The 24,495-nt window shown below is 49.4% G+C and overlaps 2 protein-coding genes across 3 annotated transcripts in view; both read left to right on the top strand.

Annotated features, from left to right (window-relative positions):
* Tbc1d10a (TBC1 domain family member 10A) overlaps positions 1-17,546 on the top strand; it is a 32,666-nt gene extending 15,120 nt beyond the window's left edge. The window contains exons 2-9 of the mRNA XM_026408951.2: positions 5,286-5,385; positions 9,679-9,786; positions 13,791-13,897; positions 14,697-14,811; positions 14,891-14,956; positions 15,444-15,633; positions 15,711-15,865; positions 16,755-17,546. Coding sequence (XP_026264736.2) covers positions 5,286-5,385; positions 9,679-9,786; positions 13,791-13,897; positions 14,697-14,811; positions 14,891-14,956; positions 15,444-15,633; positions 15,711-15,865; positions 16,755-17,231 — 1,318 coding nt within the window. The 3' untranslated portion in view covers positions 17,232-17,546. The remainder of the gene's footprint in view (positions 1-5,285; positions 5,386-9,678; positions 9,787-13,790; positions 13,898-14,696; positions 14,812-14,890; positions 14,957-15,443; positions 15,634-15,710; positions 15,866-16,754) is intronic.
* Positions 17,547-19,930: 2,384 nt separating this feature from the next.
* Castor1 (cytosolic arginine sensor for mTORC1 subunit 1) lies at positions 19,931-24,443 on the top strand. 2 transcript variants are annotated; one of them, XM_026408953.1, is made up of 9 exons: positions 19,931-20,163; positions 20,787-20,857; positions 22,024-22,211; positions 22,299-22,431; positions 22,676-22,799; positions 23,182-23,295; positions 23,460-23,542; positions 23,636-23,730; positions 23,884-24,443. In XM_026408953.1, the coding sequence occupies exons 1-9, from the start codon at positions 20,051-20,053 to the stop codon at positions 23,950-23,952; spliced, it is 990 nt and encodes a 329-aa protein (XP_026264738.1). In that variant the 5' UTR covers positions 19,931-20,050; the 3' UTR covers positions 23,953-24,443. The 2 variants fall into 2 exon arrangements, with proteins under 2 accessions (XP_026264738.1, XP_026264739.1); XM_026408954.1 differs by lacking the exon at positions 23,182-23,295.
* Positions 24,444-24,495: the final 52 nt, after the last annotated feature.

Genomic DNA, 24,495 nt, shown 5'->3' with positions numbered 1-24,495 from the left:
GTGAGGACTTCTCTTTACATGGCATTAGGGGATAAATAAAATTGCTGTATGCAGAAATGGTTTGTGGACCTGAATGCAGTACAGGTGGAAATAATGATGTCATGGAGAAAACCACTTAGGCATCTGTTGAGGGGTGTGGTGGGAGTTATTGAAGAAGTTCAAGACCCAGTTGGGGAGAGGCAATGCTGAGCAATGGGCAAATTATAATGAACTGTTCATTTCAGACTTCATGTTTTAATTTATTCATGAACTGGTGCTAAAGTCAGTTTTACAGAATTGTGACCAGCATTTAATAAAAGAAGAAAAAAGAAGTAAAAGCAGAATATAATATTATAAAATTGAACTGAAAATATCAGTGTGCATTGGTACATGTAAAGGCAACTTGTTTTATGAAACATATTTAAGTTATATATGTGTGTATACACTCAGTATGAAATGTATTTCAGTTTAAAAAGTACGAGAAATGGTGTTCTAAGCCAGGATAAAGGTCTCCAGATTGGAGGGCAGTTAATGACATCTGGGCTGGCAGGTGTGCTGGCTGTGTAGGGGCTGGGGGTTTGGCTTGTAGGAGTGGAAGAGCATAACAAGGGTCAAAAGCATAGACTGTGGAGTCAGAGAGGCCTGGGTTTAGTTCCAGCTCTTCCCCTTACAGCTACATGGTCTTCAGCAAGGCACTTTGACCTTACTAAGTCTTGGATTCTACTGTGAAATGGGGAGAATATTAAGCTAAGGGTTAATATGAAATGTACATGTGATAAATGTACATAAAGCATTGAGAAAGAAATTAGTAAGTTGTAAATGGTGTATGAATGGTAACTACTATTGCTGATGTTTGTTGTAATTGGGTTTTTTAACGGTACATTGGTCCCTGAAGAAGTACTGTAACTTGGAGAGCGACGAAGAAGAAAGGAATGAGTAGGTGACAAGGGATAAGCATTGTGTGGCCTCAGGAGGGGATGTTGAGATTGTAGGTAGAAAATACCAGGACAATTTTGTCATAACACGGGGGAGAAAGTTTTAGTGTAGAAATTGTTCAACAATTGGGTGGCTTCCTCTGGAGATAATAAGGCCCTATCCCTGCCAGAATTCCAGTAGAGGCTGGGCCCAAGAGACTGTTTCAGTAGGCTCTTTGGTTGCAGAAATTTCCTCAGGCCACCAAGAGGGGTTTGCTGGAGGGTGAGTGAGGTCCTGATCTGAGGCATACCCCATGGACCACTTGGTTTCTTTCTTTTTTGTTTCCATTTTTTGTTTTATTTTTATGTACATCTTAACCACTCGGTTTCTTAATATGAAGTCAACTTTTCTCTCACCAGAAATTGGCCCATGCCCTCTGTCTGCCGTCAAGAGGATGCCACCTCAGGGCCTTTAACACCATTAAGCTTTTTGCAGGGACCCACCCCCTCCTACCCCCAATCCCACCCAATTGACTCTAGGTTCTTCTCACAGCCCCTTTCTGGGCATTCTTTGAAAGTCAATTCATAATGCAGCCTGTCTAAGCATATAGGGAAAATGAGGCTCAGAGTAAGGAGGAGACTTTATTGTGTAAAAAGTATTCCTGTATCAGACAGCAGTTGTACCAGGTGCTTTCTGGAATCCTGACTTATTTGATAAAAGGATATGTGAACCTTCAGGTTTTGTTTGTTTGTTTGTTTGTTTATTTTTTTATTTTATTTTTTTAAAGAGAAAGAGAGGTACAGAGAGGTAGAGAGAGAGAGAGAATTTTAATATTTATTTTTTAGTTATTGGCGGGCACAACATCTTTGTTTGTATGTAGTGCTGAGGATCAAACCTGGGCTACACGCATTCCAGGCAAGCGCGCCACCGCTTGAGCCACATTCCCAGCCCTGTTTGTTTGTTTTTTTTTAATGGATAGTCTGCAACTACTCGGGAGCATATCCTGTACAGAAAGAGACATCTGCCTGCCATTAGAGAGTGTGCTGAGTGTCCAGGTGTGGTGGCACATACTTATAATCCCAGCAACTAAGAAGGCTGAAACAGAAGGATCACAAGTTTAGGGCCAATCTGGCAACTTTTAAACTCTGTCTCAAAAACAAAATAAAAAGAGCTAGAGATATAGCCAATGGTAAAGTGCCTCTGGATTACATTCTTAGTACCACACACGGACACAAAAAGAGAGTGTGCTGAGTGCTGAATACACCCAGACCTCAAGTGTCTTCCTTCTCTCCATTCCTAGGTAGATTAAACTCCTCTGTTGTAGAGGCCATTTAAATGACCATATTTCCTCAAATTTAAGGTTTAAAAAATTAAAACATCACCAGGCATGGCTGGGCATGGTTGTGCACGCCTGTAATTCCAGCAGCTCAGGAGGCTGAGGCAGGAGGATTGCAAGTTAAAAGCCAGCCTTAGCAACTTACTGAGGCCCTAAGCAACTTAGGGAGACCTTGTCTCAAAATTTAGAAGAATAAAAAGAGCTGAAAATGTGGTTCAGTAGTTAAGTGCCACTGTGTCCAATCCTTAGTACCCCGCCTCCCTGCCAAAAAAAGAAAAAATTAAAATATCTTTTGATTGATATGTTTATTTGTTTTGGTACTGGGGATTGAACTCAAGGCACTTTACCACTTTCCAGGGTCTTGCTAAGTTGTTGAGGCTGACCTCAAACTTATCATTCTCTGCCTTAGCCTCTCAAATCTCTGGGATTACAGGTGTGTGTCACTTTGCCCAGCTGACATGTATATTTAAAGCAGTGGAAGTTTTTATTGTTTATCCCTGAGAAGGTCTTACCAAATGATCAGCTAAATCATGTATCTTAAAATCAGAGGTATCTTAGAATCCAGGAAATATGGTTATTTATTTTGTACCCTTTTGAAATTCCGGTTTGAGGTTTGAAATTGAGGCTTTGAAACTGTCAGAGCTGTTATCTGACATGAGTTAAAAGAACTCTTAGTATGTTCCTCTGTGTATCTATAGTTGAGAGAATGGGTATCTTGGAGGCCTTGCAATAAGATTTTTGCCACCAAAGTCAGACTCCAGGAATAAGGTATCAAATGGGTATATATTTAATCATGTGGGAATTCTTTGAAACTGATACTCTCGGATAAAAGTCTTGCCCTCTCTGAGCCTCAGTTTCCTTATCTGTGCAACAGGGAGACTGGATCTGATGTTATCTATATCCATAACGGCCAGAACTTCCTGTTGACTCTGTGAGTGCTTCTTCAGTTAACTTGCTGGCTTATCTCCTGACTTATTGCATAAGCAAGTGCATTATGGGTGGTGGAAGTCACCATGGCTTGGGGTATGTAGGCCTTTGGTTTCTGCTCTCTGGGGTTTGGGGGTTGCTGAAGATGGCATGTCCTTTTATAAAGTACCTGACCAAAAGATTTGAACCCTACTTTACTCTTATCAAGAAAGGAAAGGAAAGGAAGAATGTCCTTGTGACCTATTTCTATCTCTAGGTAGTGAGCAGGGCAGCAGTTCAAGCTGTGTCACTGTATCCAGGGTCCCTGTTTATCCTAGGCTATAGTCCCTCCTCAGTTGTTCAGATCCAAGACTGCTGTCAGGCTCCAGCAGTTCCCCAGATGAAGTGCACTGAAGAGGAGGACTTGCCCTTTTGTGTCCTAGAGGCCTCGGCTCTGCCAGGGCCCCTCCCTCTGCTCTTCCAACCAGTAAAAGTCATAGCAGCACATTTCCTTCCGGTAGAGAGAGAAGCAGAGACTAAGCCTGGGCCAGGCCCTAGCCCCACCACATCCTGTTCCTGAGAGCTGATCTCCTTTGAGTGCCTCCTACCCTGTGCCCATTTCTGAATAGTCAGGCAAAACTGAGTGCCAGCCAGCTCTGGGCTAGGATCTGTCTTAGAAATGAGTCCCACTTTTCCCACTGGTTTGCTGTTTGGCTTTGAGTAAGTTACCTTCCTGGGTATCTTACCTCTTTGAGCCTCTGTTTCTTATCTCATTAATATTTCATTTTCTTAACATAGTCAAGTACTTTCTTAATTGAAAAATGTTTTAAAAGTACAACAAAGAAATGTAAAATATCGTAATCCACTACTTAAAAAAAAAAAAAGAAAACAGTGTTGTATGTGTGAGTAAGAGATGCATACATATATTTTGTGTTCTTCTTTGTTTGCTTTCCAACTATTAGTCTCAAGGCTAGATAGGAAATATATGTAGAATACATAGACTACAGATATTAGTTTCCTTCTTTTCTTTGTCCCTCAGAGTTGTGTAAACTCTTTTTTTTGGGGGGGGGGTGAGTACTGGGATCGAATTGCTCAATTCAGGGGCACTCAATTACTGAGCCACATCCCAGCCCTATTGTATTTTATTTAGAGATAGGATCTCACTGAGTTACTTAGTGCCTCACTTTTGCTGAGACTGGCTTTGAACTCATGATTCTCCTATCTCAGCCTCCAGAGCTTCTGGGATTATATGTGTGTGCCACCTTGCCTGGCTTCTGTGAACTCTTTTGAGTTCCTAGGACTCACTCCTTGGAGGAAGCCAACTCAGTTGATGTACCTCTGGCTAAGCCAGGGATTTCCATTCAGCTTACCTTCATCTGCTTTGGTGCTGTTCTATCTGCCTGGGTGGATCTCAGTGCTCACTAGAGTGTCTCCACAGAGGTCAAGAGTTTGTTCTAGTCATGGGCACACATCATCTTAGCCCACCCAAGGCCCTGGCTCTAGGTCAGTGCTGACACAGTTGTGATAGCTGCTCAGTTGATACGTGTTGTACAAATATAAATGATGTTGTTTGAAAGGGCTTTGAAGTATAATATGAAGATTTTAATAGGAGAGACAACTTGGAGAGCATTCCTGCCAAGGGATTAGAAGTATGAGTAAAGGATAAGAGGTGGGAAAAGGCAAGGGTGTAATTGGGGAAACTCTGAGTAACTGGTTCAGGTGAAGAGGTAAGCATATTTCTGTACTTGTTTGACTAGTTTTTGTGTCCAACTCTGCTCCTAGCACACAGGCCTTCTGAAGAGCCTTATTTATATTTACTGAGGCAGGCCCAAGACAGGAATGCTTGGCTTTGATGTACAGATGTACATATTTAGCCTCTGCCTCAGAGAGGCATGGTGACCCCTGGCCCTTTGATACATTTAGGGAGTAGGTATTTGAACCTGGTTTCTCTCTGGCCTCTGCCTTTCACGGAGCGGGGCACCATTCCCTCTCCTGTGCAATAGAGCATTCATGAGTTCACGGTCCTGAAGGGAAGTTCAGGGATGAAGGTCAGGGAGGATTCAGGTCTGGCCAGGCTAGTGTCTGGGGCTGAAGCCAGGGCCTTTGCTTCTCTTGGCACATCTGATGGGTGCTGCCCTCTGCTCCACAGGCTTGAGGAAGTCCCCCTGGAGGTGCTGAGGCAGAGGGAGTCTAAGTGGCTGGACATGCTCAACAACTGGGACAAATGGATGGCCAAGAAGCACAAAAAGGTGAGGGGCCTGACCTTGGGCCTTGGGCTGGGAATTGGTAGTCTGAGGAGGAAAAGGAGGAAGAGGGAGGGATATCATCAGCTTAGGAAAGCAGGGGCTCTCCAACTACCAGGCTGCCTTCTTCCATCAGCCAAACAGGGAACATAAGCTGGCTGGTGAACAGAGGGAAGGTTGGGCCCTGGTAGATGATTTCAGAATCAAAGAACTTTGTCCTGGAGTTAAACTTCAAAGTTGCTTGTAGCCAATAGCACTTATGGGCAGCTTTGCTCTAAGTGCAGTGAAAAGGCCTAACATGCTTAGCAAATCAGAATTTATAATCCTAATAACAGCTAACTTGTAGGGATTGTTGGCAAAATGCTGAGCACTTGACCCTAAAAATCCTTTCACTACCCCATCAGGATGGTAATAGTGGCAGGATCTGCACTGATGGATGACCTACAGAATCAAGATTTGAACCAGGAAGTATAACTTTAGCACCTGCCATCTTAACCACTACAGGAAAGGATTCTTCACATTTTACATCAACTTGCTGATTTCCCTTTTGTCTCCTGGACAAAGCAAAAAGAAAGTACTCACAATTTACAAAATCTTATAAAAATGAAAACTATTAGGAGTCTTTTTCTAGTCAGGCTATCCTTAGGCACTCTCTCTCACTCTGTGGGAATACACTTGCATTCCACTCTGAAGTCTGTGTGTGTCAATGTCCTCAGCAGGACCTAGTTATTCCCTGGCCTAAAGGAGACCTGCTGAGACACTTATGGCTTACAAGTTGCCAGTCCACAGTGATCCCTGTGTTGTCTGCTGACACACTGATCTAGTATCACTGGCTCAGTGGACTAGTGGAAAGCTCAGGACTAAGTCAGGGATAGGCTTTGGCCTAGTCTCATGCCTTTCCACTTTTCATGCCCATGCCTAGTTGTATAACTTTGGGTAAGTCCCTTCACTCTTTGAGCCTCAGTTTCCCTGGTCAAGTGAGAGAGAGAATTTTGTTGCGAGGGTCCTATAAGGTGGTGCTTCATAAGACTATAAAGCCTTGAACTATGGTTTGAGAGGCTTGTGTGGACCTGGGTTCTTTACTGCTAATCTACATGGGGCACTCATTTTTGACTTATAAGAACATCTTTCAAATGTCAGTTTCTCTAAAAAAAGATTTTTTTTTTCAATACTGGAGATTGAACCTGAGACCTCATGCATGTTCTACCTCTGGGCTCCATTCCCAACCTTATTTTTGAGACAGGGTCTTACTAAATTGTCAACCCAGGCCCTTAAACTTGTGATCCTTCTGCTTCAGGCCCCTAAAGAGTTGGGATTACAGACATGCACCTTTTTGCCTAGCTATTAAGATATTTATATTTCCTCAACTGTTTCCTGCCTGACTTTATGATGTTTTCCTTCCTCATCCTTCCTCAGGCCTTTCCCTGAGCTATAGCTTGTTCTCCAGCTGTCTGTTGTGGTAACAGACTGCTCTTGTGAGCAGCATGACTCCTCTTCCTCACTGCCTGCAGGAATCATGGCTCTGGCTTTCTCTCCCTGGCCTCCTTTGCAAACAGGGAGTCCTGAGGGAACCCTTAGGGAGTTTTCTCAGCAGGACTATTCAGCAGTCTTCCTTTTGCTCTTTGCTTCCCTGGCACTGTGCTTAGAGCCCCAGGGCTGCTCATGCCCAGCAGAAGATTCCGCAGGCCTGCTTTAACCTACCATACCTGGAGGTCATAACCCACTGCTCTGCTTCAGACCAGGACCACTACAGAGTACCCATCTTTCCTCTTTGGCTGTGGTTACCCTGGACAAGCCCCAGGAGCTCTTTCTGCCTGGCTATGGAGGCTGTGATCTCCTTTGGTCAAGAAGTCACAGCAAGGAAAATACTATACCTGTTTTGGGAAGTGTGGTCAGATCCAACACTCCTCCTAGATGACTCCTGCCAGGAGAGGAGGGTGGCTTCCCTCAGCACCCTCAGCTGTGTCCAGGACAGAAATCTAGACAGACAGGGCTAAATTGCTAGAATACAGTCTTTCCCCATGGGTCCCTGACTTGGATTTGCTTAAGCAGTGGCCCTGCCCTCCCAGAATTCAGCAGGCAAGGGTGTGGACTTGCTCAGCTGTCATCAGAGCCCCTCTATCTCAAGGTGTTGCCTAAAAGACTGGTAATCCTTATGCTTTTTGGGAACACTTTCTTGTACTTGTTCCTAACACATCCCTACCATCCTCCCTGAGGCAGGCAGACAGAGTGGATGACCATTTCCTTATCTTTGTGCTGAGGAGAGTAAGAGGCTAGATGGAAAAGTCCTGAACACCATCTTCTTTATCCTAGGTTTCACTCTTGGTTTTCCAGCCTTAGCTCCCTACCCTGGGCCTGTCTAAAAGCAGAGCCTCTTGGGGAACCTCAGTGGGCTGAAAATACTCCAAAGCTCCCTTGGAGTAGGGCACATGTAACAGGGATCTGTGATGATGGAGCTGCCTGCCTCAAGCTGGGCTTAATCAATTTGTGTGGAAGCTTGAGGGATCTGTGACTCTGGGCTGAACAACAGCCAGTCAGTTGCCAAAGCCTGGCCAAAGTGACTTCCTTAAGGTGACCCTTGTCCCACAGCAGCAGGAAACTTCCCAGTCAGGGGCAGTTCCCCTCCACTCCCTTCCTCTCTCCCTTTTCCAGGCAATTCCAGCAGCTCAGTCTTGGCTCTTATGAGCAGCCTGATTCCTATTCCTCACTGCCTGCAGCCTGTCTCCTTCCTGATTCTTGACTTTCTTTGACCCTTGGAAAGTTTTCTCTTGTTTGTGCTGATCATCAGGAAGGCCAGGTCTTATGTTCTCCCTCTTCTGAGAGTTTCTAGTGGGACTGTTTGAGGGGTTTTCCAGGTGAGGGAAAGTTAGGTGTGAGGTAAGGCCCCAGAGCTTCTATGTTAAATATCCTTCTGTGATGGAGGACCGAGAAGAAGCCATTACTTATTGAACACAGATCGTGCGTCAAGCCCCACACTGAGCACATTTGCCCCCTTCTAGTGGAATCCTTTCAGCAAGTCTGAAGTGGTAGGTGACATCATTCAGATCTTAAAGTTGGTAAGAAATGATTGGCCCAAGGCTAGTATAAGACTCAGACCTACATCAGCTACTCTCATGCCCTGTGTACTCAGCTCCTTTATCTCAGGCCAGACTGCTTAGAGTATGGGGCTGAGGGTGTACCCCAGTCTTATGCCAACATCTCATAGTAAGGGCTGCAATCAGAATTTACTCCCAGCCAGCTGCCTCTCTCCTTGTCACTGTCAAGGTCCTCTCCGGAGCTCAGGGTCAAGGAGAGAAGAGAGGGAATTCCTGACCAAAACAATGAGAGAGCCTTCCTTTTGAGTTTTGCTGAGAGTTCTCCAGGCTGACTGTGTCCTACTGTACAGCTGCTTAAACCAACACCCTCCATGAAAGTGTTTGGACCACACCTTTGGGTGTATTCTGGTTCATCTTGTGAGCAGCCTTTCCTATGGCTGCAACTGTGCCTTGCGTGGTGCAGATCCCTCTCTGGTGACAAACTATGGGGTAACTAAACTTGTATGGTTCCATTTTGATTCAGAAGTACAGTAAGCCCTTAGTATTTGTAGGTTCACACCAGTAGATTCAGCCAACCACAAATGGAAAATATGGTTAGGGTTAAATGGTTATATCTACTGAATATGTAGACTTTATTTCCTGAACAATACAATATACTATTTACTTAGTATTTACATTGCACTAGGTATTATAAATGATCTAGAGATGATTTAAAGTATATGGGAGGATATGCATAGGTTATATACTCCCTTTATATAGGGTACTTTATATATTCTCCTTTTTATATAGAGGACTTGAATACCAGAAGAATCTGGTGTCCATGGGGGTTCTGGAACCAGTTCCCTGTGGGAGATTGTAGTTATGGGCAACTAGAATTCTGTGACAGACCTCAGGAATACCTTTTTATTTGTTTTTTTTTGTTGTTTTGCAGTGCTGGGGATTGATCCCAGAGCCTCTTGCATGCTAGGCAAGCGCTCTACAGGAGCCACATCCCCAGCCCAGGAATGAATGCCTATTTTGTCACTGGACCAGGAGATGTGCACTCTGCCATCACCTGGTGGTAGCATGTCTAATTTCAATCCCCCTGTTCCCACTGTAGAATCTGCATTATAGTAACAGTAGGAAAGTCCTCCCCTCTACCCCACCCTGCTTTTCTGCACTTGCTGATATACTGGGTGAGGGTCCACCAAGCCCTGAAAGACGAGCCTGGCTCAAGGAGCTGCCAGGGTGGATGCATGGTCACAGCTGTCTTTTTGATTTTCAGATCCGCCTGCGGTGTCAGAAAGGCATCCCACCTTCTCTGCGGGGCCGTGCTTGGCAATACCTGTCAGGAGGCAAGGTGAAACTGCAGCAGAACCCTGGAAAGTTTGACGTGAGTTTGCCTTCCTTCCTTCACCCCACCCTTCCTTCCATGTTTCTGGGCTGGGCGTCCTCCCATGGCAGCAATTCCCCATATGCTAACCTGGACCTCAGCCGAGGGCCAGGGATGGGGGCAACTGACAGAACCTCCAGTCTTGTGCTTGACAACAGAGGACTAGCAGACTGTTTTGGCCCAGTCTTGGGAAACCATGACTCCTGGAGGCTGTGTTCATCTGAGGGTGTAGCCTTGAATAGACCTTAATGGGATGGATAGATTTGCCTAACCCCCAACTCCAGCTCTGTCTTCACAATTACTCAGGTTTGTTTTGGGGCACTTATTGAGCTACCTCCCAGTTCTTAGTCATCAGGAGGAATAATCAGAGCATTTCCCTGTTTGGGGCCTGTGCTCTGGGCTTGCCTAGCAGGACCACAAGACCCTTGACACTGCCTGGCCTTTCATCCTCTTCTCTTCCTCCTACCTCCAAACCAGACCAGACATGCTGCCTGAAGGAAGGGGTCATCATCCCTGAAGGTAGCAATTCTAAACTCCCTTCAGGAGTGAGAGGTGACTCTGTGGCCAGAGACGGTGCCCACTGTATCCATGCCTCCCTCTGCCCTACCCCTCTCTTGCTGCTCCCAACTCAGTGACTGGCCAGAGTACACTACCCCTCCATTCACTGACCTGGGCAGTTCCTCCAACCTACTCCCCTGGGGAACTGGGAGGAGGCAGTTGGCTTCCCCAGAATTGCCCCAGCTTACCTGCCAGACCTCATCCCAGGCATCAGGGTTTCTCCCAGGCCACTGGGACTAATGACAGGCAGTGAGACAGAACTGTCAGCCACTAGTTCTTTGTTGACATCCTTCATGCTTCGGTGAACACTCCTGTCTGGCTAGACCTGCTCTCTGAAAAAGGAGGATAGGAGCACAGCAGGGCAGAGTTTCTGTTGTTGCCCTGAAAAGGCTGAGAGCTATTAACTGGCAGCACTTGGCCCCAGGGAAAGAGGAACTGGTGGGACATCTGCTGGGGGAAACTGTGAATCAAGGAAATTGGCTATTCCCATAGAGCACCAATACCAGGCCACACTAGAGTGGCCTTTCAACTCCAGTGTCTTCTTCCCAGTGGCTTCATCTCCATTACAAGGGGCTACTTTCTGGGCAGGGTGGGGAACTCAGGGATGAGAGCCCTGCCCCAAGTCCATAGCAATGTCTGGCTGCCAGAGCATAGGCCCGAGAACCAAGAACATGGGGGTCTGTCCAGCGTCCTGGTTGCACAGTTCAGCAGGTCCTCAGTGGGTGTAGCAGAGCAGAGTTCTGTACATATATGTAGAGTGGTATGTCCAAAGAGGAACTGGCTACCCGCTGTGACATTTGCAAGGTTGCTTGTGCAAGGAAGTTGATTTGCTGAGAAAAGGCCTTTTTTTTTTTTTGAGGTGATTTTTAATTTGTTTTAATTAGTTATACATGAGAAGTAAAATGCATTTATGCACTTTGATATATCATACATAGATGAGATATAATTTCTCATTTTTCTGAATGTACATATTATAGAATCATATTGGTTATGCAGTCACATATATACATAAAGTAATAATGTCTGTTTCGTTCTACTATCTTTCCTATATCCATATCCTCTCCCCTCCCTTCACTTCCCTCTACCTAATCTAAGGTAATGCTATTCTTCTCTGGTGCACCCCACCCCACCTTATTGTGAATTAGCATCTGTATATTAGAGAAAACATTCGGCCTTTGGCTTTTGGGGATTGGCTTATTTCACTAGCATGATATTCTCCAACTCGATCCATTTACTGGCAAATGCCATAATTTCATTCTTCTTTAAAGCTGAGTAATATTCTATTGAATATATATACCACATTTTCTTTATCCATTCATCTATTGAAGTACATTGACATGGCATCTCATTTTAAGCAATTCTAAGTAATCCTGTGAGGCAAACATTATTACTACTATTCTTATTTTATAAATGAATATTGAACTTATCAATTAGTAGATGCCAACTATTTGGAGAAGATTTGGTTATGGAGAATATAGCCAATTAGATAATTGCCAAATATATGCTTTGTTTTCATACCTTTGTGGATGAAATATAGGAGATTCTGCTACTTTGATGCTGGGTTTGAATGTTTGACTTTAATTATCCAATGCAATACTGGCAGACAAGAAATGAATAGAGATTTGAAATGTGCTTGTGCAATCTGACTTGCTCTTCTGCACTTCTGCTATCACCATGAGCATAACATGCCCATGAGGACCCACAGGTATCAGAAACATGGAAGACATGCAGATGAGACTGGACTGACTTGCAGCTTGGTGCCAACACCTGTTGAGCGTAGCCTACAGCTATAAAATGCTTTTAGTTTGACCAAACTCAGGTTTGTGAATAAGAAGAAATGATTGTTGTTTTAAACTGATGAGCTTGGGATGGCTTGTTAATGCAGCATTATTATTGTAATAGCTAACTGGTGCAGAGAGGAAGAGAAAATGGAGAGTAAACTGCCCATAAAAAAGAATAAAATGAATTCAAATAAAAAAATTGACATGGATGCATTACTGTAGTATGCTGATTTTAAGTTGAGAAAAGACCTTTTTTTAAAAAAATATTTTTTAGTTGTAGATGGACACAACCTTTATTTATTTTTTTGTGGTGCTGAGGATCAAACCCAGTGCCTCATACATGCCAGGCAAGCGCCCTACCACTGAGCCACAACCCCAACCCCGAGAAAAAAGGCCTTCTTGATGCTCTGAATCTGAGCAGTGGGTCCCTGAAGTAGACTTGGGAGCCCAGAGATTGGTTTGCTAGGAAGGACTTTTCCTTTAAATGACCCAAAGGAAACAGACAGGAATGGGAAGCTCTCTCCAATGCTTCACATGCATGAGCCATGGCAGGAGTCTAGGGAGTGGGCTGTGGTATTACTGGGTCTTCCAGTTAACACAGTGCTCTAGATAGCTCGTTCCATCTCAACAGTCAGGACAGATTCTATAGGACTTGGCTACTCCATTTTTTCCTGCACTTGCTATTTCTTGTGTCTTTCTTGGACAAGGAGGACTTTCCTGTTCTTTTTTTACCTGTTTTTCTTCTCTGGTTTCACCTCATGATGGTACCAGCACTGTGCAGGCTCAAGAAGGTCCCAGGCCCAGTGATGGCAATTCTGGCTTCTCTGTGGGTGGCCCCTGCCTGGCTTTGATTCCCAGCACACCCCTTCTCCCAAGAGTGATTGCAGCTATCTCTTTTACCTTTTCATCAGCCTGAGTGTGGTTAGGTAGATACCTTGGGCTGCTGAGGTACCAGATGAACACATTCTAGGAACTAATTTTAGGGGTTTTTAGGTCCCTATACCTCATGGGAACCACCAGGAGAATTTGTGGGGATCTTCTCCCCTTCTGAAAAAAAAGAAAAACTGAATTTTGCTAGAAATACACAGCACACACACAGGCCCTGTCTTGAGTGTTCGTGGGGCTCCAGAGGATAACACACCTTCCTTCACTGTGGAAACCCCAACCCCTTCCTCTCCCACAGCCTTCCGTACTCTTTCACCTTTCCTTTCAGTCCTTACTCTATGGTCAAATTTCAGGCATCCTAAATTCTTTAGTTTAATACTGGACACCCCTATTAAGGGCATGAAAGGGAGAGGGACTTGTATGAGGTCACCTGGTGGTGTCTTCTTAGGATATTTGCTGAAACCTCCTTTCCTTCCCAGCACCTTCCCCGATGCTGCAGCTTGTACTTGGCTCAGCTTCCCTGCTCAGCCCTTTTAGTTTCCTTCATATTTATTTTTCTTTCTTTTCTAAATATTGAAGCATAACTTTATATAGGGAAAAATGTACAGATCTTGAGTGTGCTGTTCAGTGAGCTTTGACAAATAAAACTCATCCTTATAACTGACATGAAATTCAAAAAAAGGAGCATTAAATATTATTCCTGGGACCAGCCAATTCTGCCAGGAATGCTCTCCTTCACTCTCCCTAGCCCCTTATATGTGCCTTTGTCTTTGTTTCTAGGAGCTGGACATGTCTCCCGGGGACCCTAAATGGCTTGATGTGATTGAGCGTGACCTTCACAGACAGTTCCCTTTCCATGAGATGTTTGTGTCCCGTGGAGGTCATGGGTGAGCAGGACTATAGGCTGGAAGAGGGGCTCTAGGGCCTGTCCCTCAATGGGCAGAGTGGGTGCAATGAGATTGGAGGTATCCTTGGGGGCCCAGAAACCAGGTATCCCAGTATCCCAAATTCTGTCAGTATTTCCCTTCTTTTTTTAGAGAGAGGATTTTTTTTAATACTTATTTTTTTTTAGTTTTCGATAGACACAACATCTTTATTTTATATTTATGTGGTGCTGAGGATCAAACTCAGCACCCCACTCATGCCAGGTGAGCGCACTACCACTTGAGCCACATCCCCAGCCCAGTATTTCCCTTCTTTGATTTATGTTTGATAGAGTTCTTAGCATCTCCTCTGGGCAGCTTTCATCATTTATTCCCCAGACTGCTAGAGCTTGCCCACTCTGGTCTTCTGCAAACAGGTTTTTGTTGTAAAAAAGGGATAGTGAGGATTGGGTAGGAAGAGGGTATGCAAGAAGGGACTGACTGGGACAAAGCTGCCAGTGGAGCTGCCAGTGAGGGGCTCCAGCCTCCAGCCTGATACTTTACCCTGTACCTCTCTGGCAACCTGTCCCAGTCCTTCCCCTTTCCTCACCTGTCATGGGGGAATCTCTTTCCACCTTCCTTCTTAGTCAGGTGAGAATCCATATGCTACAGTGGGAGGCCAGCCCCTTGGTGACCACAGGTAGGTCACTGCCCCTTTCCAGGAAAGTGCAAATTCTGAAGGAGGTCCAGTCCAGTGGTTACAGGTGGGGCAGTGGATGGCAGAATCAATCTGTCATGGCCGTCCTGCCTGACTTCTCCACAGCCAGCAGGACCTGTTCCGTGTGCTAAAGGCCTACACGCTGTACCGACCTGAGGAGGGCTACTGCCAAGCCCAGGCGCCTATTGCTGCTGTTCTACTCATGCACATGCCTGCTGAGGTACCATCAGGCCTTGGACACATGGGTGGGCAAAGGGACCAACCCCAGTAGCAAGGCCTGATGTTTTTCTCGCCCATAGCAAGCCTTCTGGTGTCTGGTACAGATCTGTGAGAAGTATCTGCCTGGCTACTACAGTGAGAAATTGGTGAGTACTTTGCTGGCTTGGGACCTGACCCCAGCTGGATGCCTCTAGGCTCTTTTTTCTACAGTCATTCCAGGCTGAAGTCCTAGAGTCTGGTCTCCCAGACCCTGGTGTCATAGGTGCTACACTTGCCTACATCTCTCCCTCCAACCACTTGGGCCATTTGGCAGGACTGAAATTCCTCCAGAGCACAAAGTTCTTCCTGCCTCTGCTGTGGTGGCGTAGGAGTAAACCTCTGCCTGAAGCTCCATTCCCCTCAAAATTCCTCCTTTCTCAGCTTTCAGCTTGTGTGGAACTTTCCTTGGCCTGAGCAGGGAGAACCCTCTGTCAGGTACTTGTTGAGCATTCCTGTTCCTGCCATGTTCAGGGCACTCAGCACTGTTATCCCCTCTCCTAGTCCCTTTTCACTATAAGTTCCATGAGGGGACCAGCTGTCTAGTTTGCTCACTGCGGCTTTGGTAATGGCCCCATGGCCTTGATGTCCCCCCAGGAGGCGATCCAGCTGGACGGCGAGATCCTCTTCTCATTGCTGCAGAAGGTTTCACCTGTGGCCCACAAGCACCTCAGCCGTCAGAAGATTGACCCGCTGCTCTACATGACAGAGTGGTTCATGTGCGCCTTTGCCCGCACCCTGCCCTGGAGCTCTGTGCTGCGTGTCTGGGACATGTTCTTCTGTGAGGGTAACCAGGCTGGCCTGGGGGGAATTTCAGAGCCCTGGTAGAGGCCTCCTTGCACTCACCATCTGCTTCCCATGCAGGAGTCAAGATCATCTTCCGGGTGGGGTTGGTGCTACTGAAGCACGCACTGGGCTCCCCAGAGAAGCTCAAAGCCTGCCAGGGCCAGTACGAGACCATCGAGCAACTGCGGAGCCTCAGTCCCAAGATCATGCAGGAAGCCTTCCTGGTTCAGGAGGTTCGGCCTACACCTGCCCCTTGTGGCGACTAGGAGGGAGGAGGATTTGGTAGGGTTCTGCTCACAAGGATGGGCTACCCATGCTGGGCCCACTGCTAAGCAGCCCTGAACAGGGCAGATGGACCTCACCTTCCTGTCTTGGTGGGGCACAGAGAGGCCTTGGTTTGTAGGACCTTCCTTATCCAAGCCACCGGGGAATGAAGAGGAGCTGCAACCTGTAACCTCTTCTTTCCTGGTCCCACATTCATGGCCTGGGCTTTATTTTTCCTTTTTTTTTTTTTTTTTCTTTTCCTTTGTGGATACCGCTCTCTCAGGCTACAATGAAGTGATACATGAGTGGCCAGCTTCTATGGCTTGAGGCCAGGGGATAGGGCTGATGCCATTGCGTGGGGAAGAAATAGAAAGCAACAGCCCATTTTTGTACTTGCTTTACCAACAGCTGCTGAAGACTGTGCCATTATCCCTATTTTACGCATGAGGAAATGGAGGCTCACAGAGGCAGGATCATAAAGTGACTCCCCCAGTCACCAACCAAAAAGTGGCACAGCTGGAATTAGCCCAGGAGGCCAGGGTGCCCTAGGCAGTTGGGGGGCAGGGCATGTGGGCCAAGAATGGGTGTTGTCCTGAGCCTTATTTCTCTTGCCCAGTAAGAAAGGCAAATTGACTTGTGTTGTGAGCAGCTTTTTCCTCAGAGGCAGTGGGTTTCATGTCCCTGGCACTCAGCTCTGGGACTTGGGACCACAGCTTGGGACCAGATTCTCATCTTTGCTGGGTTCAGCTGTTATCAGTGAGAGCTGGGAGATGCTGAAGGGAGAGCAGGGGTCCAGGCTGAAACAACTGGTGATGGTCCTTCTTCTTGGTGCCCACCTGCCCCTCACTGCCCCTGCAGGTGGTAGAGTTGCCTGTGACAGAGCGCCAGATTGAGCGGGAGCATCTCATCCAGCTGCGGCGCTGGCAGGAGACACGGGGTGAGCTGCAGTGTCGCTCCCCACCCAGGCTGCATGGTGCCAAGGCCATCTTAGATGCAGAGCCCGGCCCCCGGCCTGCCCTGCAACCTTCACCGTCCATCCGCCTACCCCCAGATGCACCCCTCCCTGGCTCCAAAGCCAAGCCCAAGCCTCCCAAGCAGGTCCAGAAGGAGCAGCGGAAGCAGACAAAAGCAAGTGGGCAACTGGACAAGTCCCTGTCCCCCAACCAAGCTGCGGTAGTGACGGCTGCAGGAGATGCATGTCTCTCACAGGATGTGCCCTCAAAGGACCTGGCCTCTCAGGCCCCAGCCCCCCAGGACTCAGCACCCCAGGACTTAGCCCACCACTGCTCCCAGGAGAGCCTGACATCCCAGGAGAGTGAAGATACCTACTTGTAACCCCGGCAGCTCAGGCCTCCAGGGTGGGGGTCTCCACACACCTACATGATTTGAAGACTGATGCTCCAGCTCCTGCTCACCCAAGGGCCCCACTGCTTGGCCACTGGGCTGGGAGAGTCTGGCTGGACTAGCACAGATTCTGCCTGAGCCTCCTTATTTATTTTCTCTAGAGTGGAGCTCTGGCTGGCCCAGCCAGGGCAGACAGAAGCCAGGGCCAAGTGGGTGGGGCCTCATTCAGCACCCTTCCTGGATGCTCCCAGGATTAGGGTGCTGGCATGAGGAGAGAGGGTGGGGTGCCCTTTGTGTAAAATAGAAATGTGGTTTTGTACAGAAATAAACAGGCTTGTGTAGAGAGTTGGTGTGTAGCTAGGGACTGGGAAGGGGTGACACCCTGGTGCTTAGCATCTCTTCTCCACATCTCTTAACCCAAAACTATCCTCTTTGAGAAGAACCTTTGGCAGAGGAATTGCCAAGTCCAGGACCAGCCCCTCTTACTGGCCCCATCTTCCCTGACCCCATCCCTTTCCTCTGCCATGGATGAGGGACACCAGGGCTTGGAGCCCACCACTGGATCAGAGCAGGGTTATGATTTCCTGGACTTAGGTCCCTTTTAATAATCATTGAAGGGTAAGGGCTTCCTGCAGAGGTGGCTTCAAGTTCTTTCCCCTCCAAGGCCTAGCCAGATGCCACTTCAGGTCCTGATTAGCTTCTGAGTGCTCATTGGAGATTGGGAGCTGGCACCAGGGGTGAGGAACCATGAATGTCCTCATGCTCAGCCCAGACCTCTGTCAAGAGGCAGACAGGTGAGGGGAGAAGTCTGGGTCCTTGATAAAATGCTGCCTTATGTTTACTGAGCACTTACCTTGTGGCAGGCAGGCTTGGTTGTGTGGTGTGCCTGAGAGGTAGGGAACTGGAGCCGAGTGGGAAAGGAGCCTTGCCTTCCAACATGAAGAGTCACACTGGCACCTAGATCCCTTCACTCATCTCCCTCTCCTGACCAGTTTTCTAGTGATCCTACTGCCACTGAGAGGCCAGGCAGGCATTTGGTCACAACTGATGACTGGCAAGGCTGAGGACAGGGTGTCCCTGAGAAAGGCCCCCCCCCCCTTCTGCTGAGGAAGCAGCTTTTCCAGTCAAACAATAGGAGCTGTTCCTGGCAGGAGACCAGGCTCAGCCAGGCCATAGTGGGTGGGGAGGGTGGAGGGAGGAGCAGAGCCTGTGAGCTTTTAGGCATTGGTTGTGTATGAGACATCTTTTTCTGGTACAGCTGGGGATACTGAAGCCTAGGGAGGTGAACTACCAGTGGAGGCTCGAGGGAGACCACCCACTTCCTCCCCCTGCCCATTACCCTGTGTTTTCCCACCCTATCTTCACCTGCCCTGGGTGAGATGGGCTCAGTCTGAGAAACACTCCTCCTTCCTCCAGTTCTCTAGGGGACAGGCCAGGATATCATGGTTGCACAGAGTTTCCTGGAATACCTACAAATCCAAGAATGCAGGGAATAGGTTTAGCGTGATCCCTAGGTGCTTGTGGTGGAGGTTCCAGAACAGGTAGAAAGCCTGCTCAGTATTACTTTAACCCACTTGGTTCAAACCCTCTGTTTGAGGCCAGAGGATGCTTGAGCCAAAAAAAAAAAAAAGCCCCTTGGAGCATGCTCAGCTCTACCATGAAGCCACCTGAGCTTGCTGATGCCTGCTCAGCCTTGAGGTCGTCTTAGACCTTGCAGAGGTCTGATAAGAATCTGGGGTGCCAGCCAGTTCTGGGGGCGTCCTTGGGCCTGAAGCAAATTAAGATGTGCTTAGGCCAACTGGGTTCTGCTAATGCCTACAGGCTCCGGAAAGGCCTCTGCAGAGCTCAAAGCCCAGGCCTAAGGTCTAAGTATCCTGTGAGCCTTAATTGCATGGGTCTGTCCCTGCAGAGCCCTGGTCATCCCTAGCCCAGGCACTTCTGAGTATCATTTTTATTGAGGGACCTCAAGCTGGGGCATCTTCAGTGCTCTACCCGACTGGCAGAGGTGGCTAGGTTTCGCCTTACCTCTGAGCTCCTGGTGGGGAGTCTTCTCCGGAACTGGGTGAGAAAAATGGGGCCACCAAGGCCTGGTGGCCCACTTGCAAAGTGGAGAGGGGATATTATCAATACCAATCCTAGGCAGCCACTGCTTTGGGAACGGGGGGGCCTTTGTCACCACAACTTCAGTCAGCTTTGGAGGTTTTGCCTCACACGAAGCCAGAAAGAGGAAGGACAGAAATGCCTCACACCATCACACTCTTGGGAGTTAATTACATCTCGTTCCGGGAATTTGGGGGCAGCATTCTACTCCCAGTCAGGCTCCGGTTTGTCTCAAGGCCCCTCCTAGTCTTAAAGCCCTCAACCACAATGCCCACGTGTGTGCCCCAGAGGACAGAATCAAACCCGTTCCTACTAAACAGCCGCCAGCTGGTGGAAAGGGCGGAGCCAAAGGGTGGGGGCGCGGTCAAGGCGGGGCCCAGGGAACGCAGGCCCAGTGGAATCAAGCGGTGATTCGGGAGCTAGGGCTAGAGGGGTGGAGCCATCCGGGGTGGGGCTCGGAGAGCTGGAAGAAGCTGGGTGAAGTACTGGTGTGGAAGGCGTGGCCACCTTGCATAGGCTGCGCATCTTGAAGGGCGTGACCGTCAAGTAGCTGGGCGCCCAGCTGAGTGCCCTGTTGGGCGGGTCTGCAGTGTTGTGAGCGGCGTGTATAGTCCCGCACAGCGGCTCCTTTAAGTCCGGGGAGCCACCCCTGCCGCCCCGCCTCCGGCCTCGGTTTAGCTGGCGGCGGGGCTGGGGCCGCGCGAGCCGAGATGGAGCTGCACATCCTAGAGCACCGGGTGCGGGTGCTGAGCCTCGCCCGCCAGGGTCTCTGGCTCTACACCCACCCTCTCATCAAGCTGCTCTTCCTGCCCCGCCGTAGCCGGTGCGCTCCCGGGTTCGGGGGCGCCGATGGGGGCGGGGGGGGCTCTTCACTGTCTCTCCCGGCCAGGGTTGGAGGATTAGGATCGTCGCGAGGCGGGCGGGAGCGGGAAGGCAGGCGCTCCCCCTCCGGCCGCCATCCGGCCTGGGCCTACCCTCCCGGGGACCGCCGCCTATCCGGTCCCGGAGGCTGCATCCCAGGGCCAGTCAAGGCGCAAACAGCCTGGAGTGGGAAATGCTTAACTCCGAATGGTGTGAAGTGGGGGCATTCCTACCTGGCCACTACGGAGAGCTCCTTCCCGACGCCTCCCATCAGGTCAGAGGGGCCGGCCTGGGGGCCCAAGGTCCGATGCCCCTGGTGTTGTCTCGGGTGTGAGCCTCTCCTCCCTGGAGTAATGGAGGGGCGGGAGGCTACGGGGAGGGAGTTTTGGAGGTGGACAACAGCCCTTGCCTGGGGAAATGGGGCCCACACCCCTTTGCCAGGGGAAATTGAGCCTGCGGATGGGGGCCGGGCAGGAAGGCGCCTGGCAGGGGGTCCTTTGGGACGAATTGAGCTCAGTCCACCCCCACCCCCACCCCCCGGGAGTGCTCCACTCCAGGCTGAAGATCCTCCCTACTCCCGACCAGGTGTAAATTCTTCAGCCTGACGGAGACCCCCGAGGATTACACGCTCATGGTGGACGAGGAGGGCTTTAAAGGTGGGGTCTAGTCTCATGCCTCCCTTTATGCAGGATTCCTAACGGATGCTGGGATCCAGATCCCAAGAACTTGGGCCTTGAAAGGCAGATGGATCTGGGTTCGAATTCTACTCCACCACTCACTGGCTCTCTTGATGAAATCACTTTCCCTGAGATATTTCCTCTTTTGTAAAATGGGTATAGTTACGGTAGTGATCTAGCAGGGTCCCAGGAGGGTATCATAAAAGTGAAACTGTCAGGGAGGGGTCACTTAATTGCCTTAGGCCAGTAAGGAGGGGGGCAGGTATCTTAGCTACAGGTCCGGACTTGAATGTGTGGGGTGGGGGAAGGAGGTTCCTGCTGCTGTTTTAACCCCTAAGCATTGTTTTCTGTTGGACTTTTATCCCGGGTACACGTCAGCTCCTCTCCTGCTGGTCTAGGAACTCCTGGAGTCTGAGGGTTGAGAAAGGAATGCAGGAGCAGGCAGCCAGGGCAGGGTCCTGGGGGCCTCCTGGCTGTGCCTCTGGGAACAGCAGCCAACCGGGGCCCTGGCCCTTGTTCAGAACTGGCCGCCAGCCTGGTCCCTCCCTGGGCCCTGGAGCTGCTGTCTCTTCCCACTTCTGCAAGAGTTACTTCCTTACAGGCCGGGATCACACTAACCAACTGGAGGCTGTCCTATCTCCTTGCTGCTCCACTTCAGGCCTTGGGTTCCGAGTTGCTACTTAATTTCAGGGAAGTCTGGATCTGCAAACGAGGAAAAGCCCTTCCACCCACAGGCTAACCCAATCTGCTTGCGCCCCCCAGTGGTGCTTTGTGATATAAAGCTTCTGTTAATGCTCAAAACATTACTTTCATCCCATTTTACAGATAAGGAAACAGATCATTTGCCCCATAACAAGTAATTAGCAGAGCTGGGATTTGAAACCAGTTAGTTGAGTCTGGAGTTCAGATCTTTAATGGGAAGGTTCAACACCCCCCCCCTTCGCCAACACACACACAGTACCCAAAGCACTTCTCAGTCTGCATACCTATGGGTATTACTCTGCAGCATTAGGGGGAGACAGCTCTCATCTCCAGACCTGCCTATATATTGCTGACCCTCCAAGGCACAGACAGGGAAATTAAGTCTCAGAAAGGGGTAGGGCTAGCCCTGAAGGCCCTTACTAGGCATTTGCCTCCTACTACAGAGCTGCCCCCATCGGAATTTCTGCAAGTGGCTGAAGCCACCTGGCTGGTGATGAATGTATCGTCGCACAGTGGTGCAGCAGTGCAGGCTGCTGGGGTCACTAAAATTGCTCGCTCAGTCATCACGCCACTGGCCGAGCACCATGTATCTGTGCTGATGCTATCCACTTACCAGACAGACTTCATCCTGGTAAGTTTCCCATAGGTATAGGCACAAGGCAGCATGGGCATGGGTGCCTGGGGGACCCATGTGATGTGCCATATGCCTATGGCCCAGGTGCGGGAGCAGGACCTGTCTGTGGTGATCCACACTCTGGCCCAGGAGTTCGACATTTACCGTGAAGTGGGTGGGGAGCCTGTACCTGTTGCCAGGGATGATTCCAGCAACGGCTTTCCTCGTGCCCAGCATGGTGAGGTCTGCCTCTTGACACCTAAACTTTCCAGTGGGGCTCTTCCCTTATGCTGGTGGGTCTGGGAGCATGGGAAAACCAGCAGACACTAACTGCCTCTTGAGCTGGGAGGAGGAGTGGGAGGTCCCAGGCTGGTTCCTGGAGTTTGAGGTAAGCCGGCCTGGGGTTATTCCCAGACTGACCATCAGGGGTCGCCCCAGCCCGTGAATGCCTTTTCATCTGGCGCCCTGTCCACCTCAAGCAGGGCCCAGCCCCACAGTGCATCCCATTCAGAGTCCACAGAACCGCTTCTGTGTTCTCACACTGGACCCTGAGACACTGCCAGCCATCGCCACCACCCTCATTGATGTCCTCTTCTACTCTCACAGGTGGGTTGTGTGTACATTTGGTCTTTGTCCTCACACCACTGTTTCCTTCACTCTGACTCACCTTTGTCCTATCTGCTTCGTCTGCACCCTGTTCCCTTTGCTGTGTCTCAGGGTTCCTGGCAGCCCATGGTTTCCGCATGCCCTTCACTGATATTCAGGGAAGGTCTTAACCTCAAAGTTAGAGCCTTCTCCTGTGGTCAGCAGAGCCACTCCCATCATTCCCTGTTCAGATCCTCTACCTCTGGGGTCTTTCATCTTCAGCATGGACAAGGCTTATTGTCCTACCCCATCCCCACCAGCACCTCCCAGTAGAGATTGACTGTAAGTAGATAGAGTGGGCTGGGTGTTTGGCAGAAACCCTGACCCTGCTGTCCCTCCCTAGTGCCCCCAAGGAAGTGGCCCCAGGCAGTCCTGAGCCCAGCTCCATCCAATTCTTCGCCTTCTCCCTCATTGAGGGCTACATCTCTATCGTCATGGATGCTGAGACACAAAAAAAGTATGATTCCTGATTCTAGGTGGGCAACAGACCCTATGCTAGCCTGGGGAGGGAGAAGGCAGGGCACCAGACTTTTGAGGTCTAAATGCACACCTGCCCTAGGGACTCACAGTGGGATAGGGACAGATGGGGGTGCCCTGCCTATCACCCACATGCCTCCCCAGATTCCCTAGTGACCTCCTGCTGACCAGTTCCTCAGGCGAGCTGTGGAGGATGGTGCGCATTGGTGGACAGCCCCTAGGCTTCGGTGAGGCCACTCCCTGTGTTGGGGGGTAGGGAAGGCCTATGGTGTAACCACAGTGGCCAGTGTAAGCCTTGTGTGTCCCTCCTTATCCCTTAGATGAATGTGGGATTGTGGCCCAGATTGCGGGTCCCCTGGCTGCTGCTGACATCTCTGCATACTACATCAGCACTTTCAATTTTGACCATGCCCTGGTGAGTACCATGAGTTGGGGCAGGGGATCCTGGAGGGAAACTGAGGCCCAGAATGGAGGGGCCATAAGGTAATCCCAGCTGGGCCAGGCAGGACATCTGGGCATTCCTGATTGGATTCAGTCCTGGCCCTCCTTCCTGATCATTTGTCCCCAGGTGCCTGAGGATGGTATCAACAGTGTCATCGCAGTCCTCCAGCGAAGGCCAGAGAGCCTGGCCTCCTAAGGCCTGTAGGGATCAGTGCAGAATCCCAGATCTTCTGGGTTTCCAGAGACTTCTCTAAGCTATTTCCTCAAGCTCTGGGATGATTTCCCCTGTTCCTGGCGGGGGAACCCTCATTCCACTCTCTGTATGTAAGCTGTGTGCTGGCACCGGCTCTCGTGGACACGTGTACACGCACAGGTGGAATGGGCAGGTGCTAGCCCGACCGTGTGTCTACCCGTGCGGGGAACATGGTGCTCTGGGGCTTAAGCCCCCAACCCATCATTCCCTGTAGTGGCCTCGGCATTTGCACAGTCCCTGCCTGAGGCCTGAGCCATCCCCCTCACCTCCCCTGAGGGACAGCTGCCCCCACTGGGCAGGGTCCCATGTCTGGCTGGATTGCTTCCAGTCAGGCAAAATCTTGACAGTGCCTCCCCCCTCCTGGGGCTTCCAAGAAAAGTGTTTTTACTTCTGTTTCACTCTCTTTCTCTCTTTTTTAAAAAATCATCTGTTAATAAAAGACTTTATATTGACTAGACTGGGCTGTGGTCCATGGGGCTTATCTAG

This window comes from Urocitellus parryii, chromosome 3, assembly GCF_045843805.1.
Source record: "Urocitellus parryii isolate mUroPar1 chromosome 3, mUroPar1.hap1, whole genome shotgun sequence".
NCBI lineage: Eukaryota > Metazoa > Chordata > Mammalia > Rodentia > Sciuridae > Urocitellus > Urocitellus parryii.
The sequence above is the reverse complement of the archived record's forward strand: the minus strand, read 5'-3'. Positions and strand labels throughout refer to the sequence as shown.

What these genes read in the sequence shown, in the direction of transcription:
- Castor1 (XM_026408953.1), top strand. Translation starts at nt 20,051, where the DNA reads ATGGAGCTGCACATCCTAGAGCACCGGGTGCGGGTGCTGAGCCTCGCC. An exon ending in CTTTCCTCGTGCCCAGCATG is followed by an intron (nt 22,432 to 22,675) that starts GTGAGGTCTGCC and finishes CACCTCAAGCAG; the next exon opens with GGCCCAGCCCCACAGTGCAT. An exon ending in TCAATTTTGACCATGCCCTG is followed by an intron (nt 23,731 to 23,883) that starts GTGAGTACCATG and finishes ATTTGTCCCCAG; the next exon opens with GTGCCTGAGGATGGTATCAA.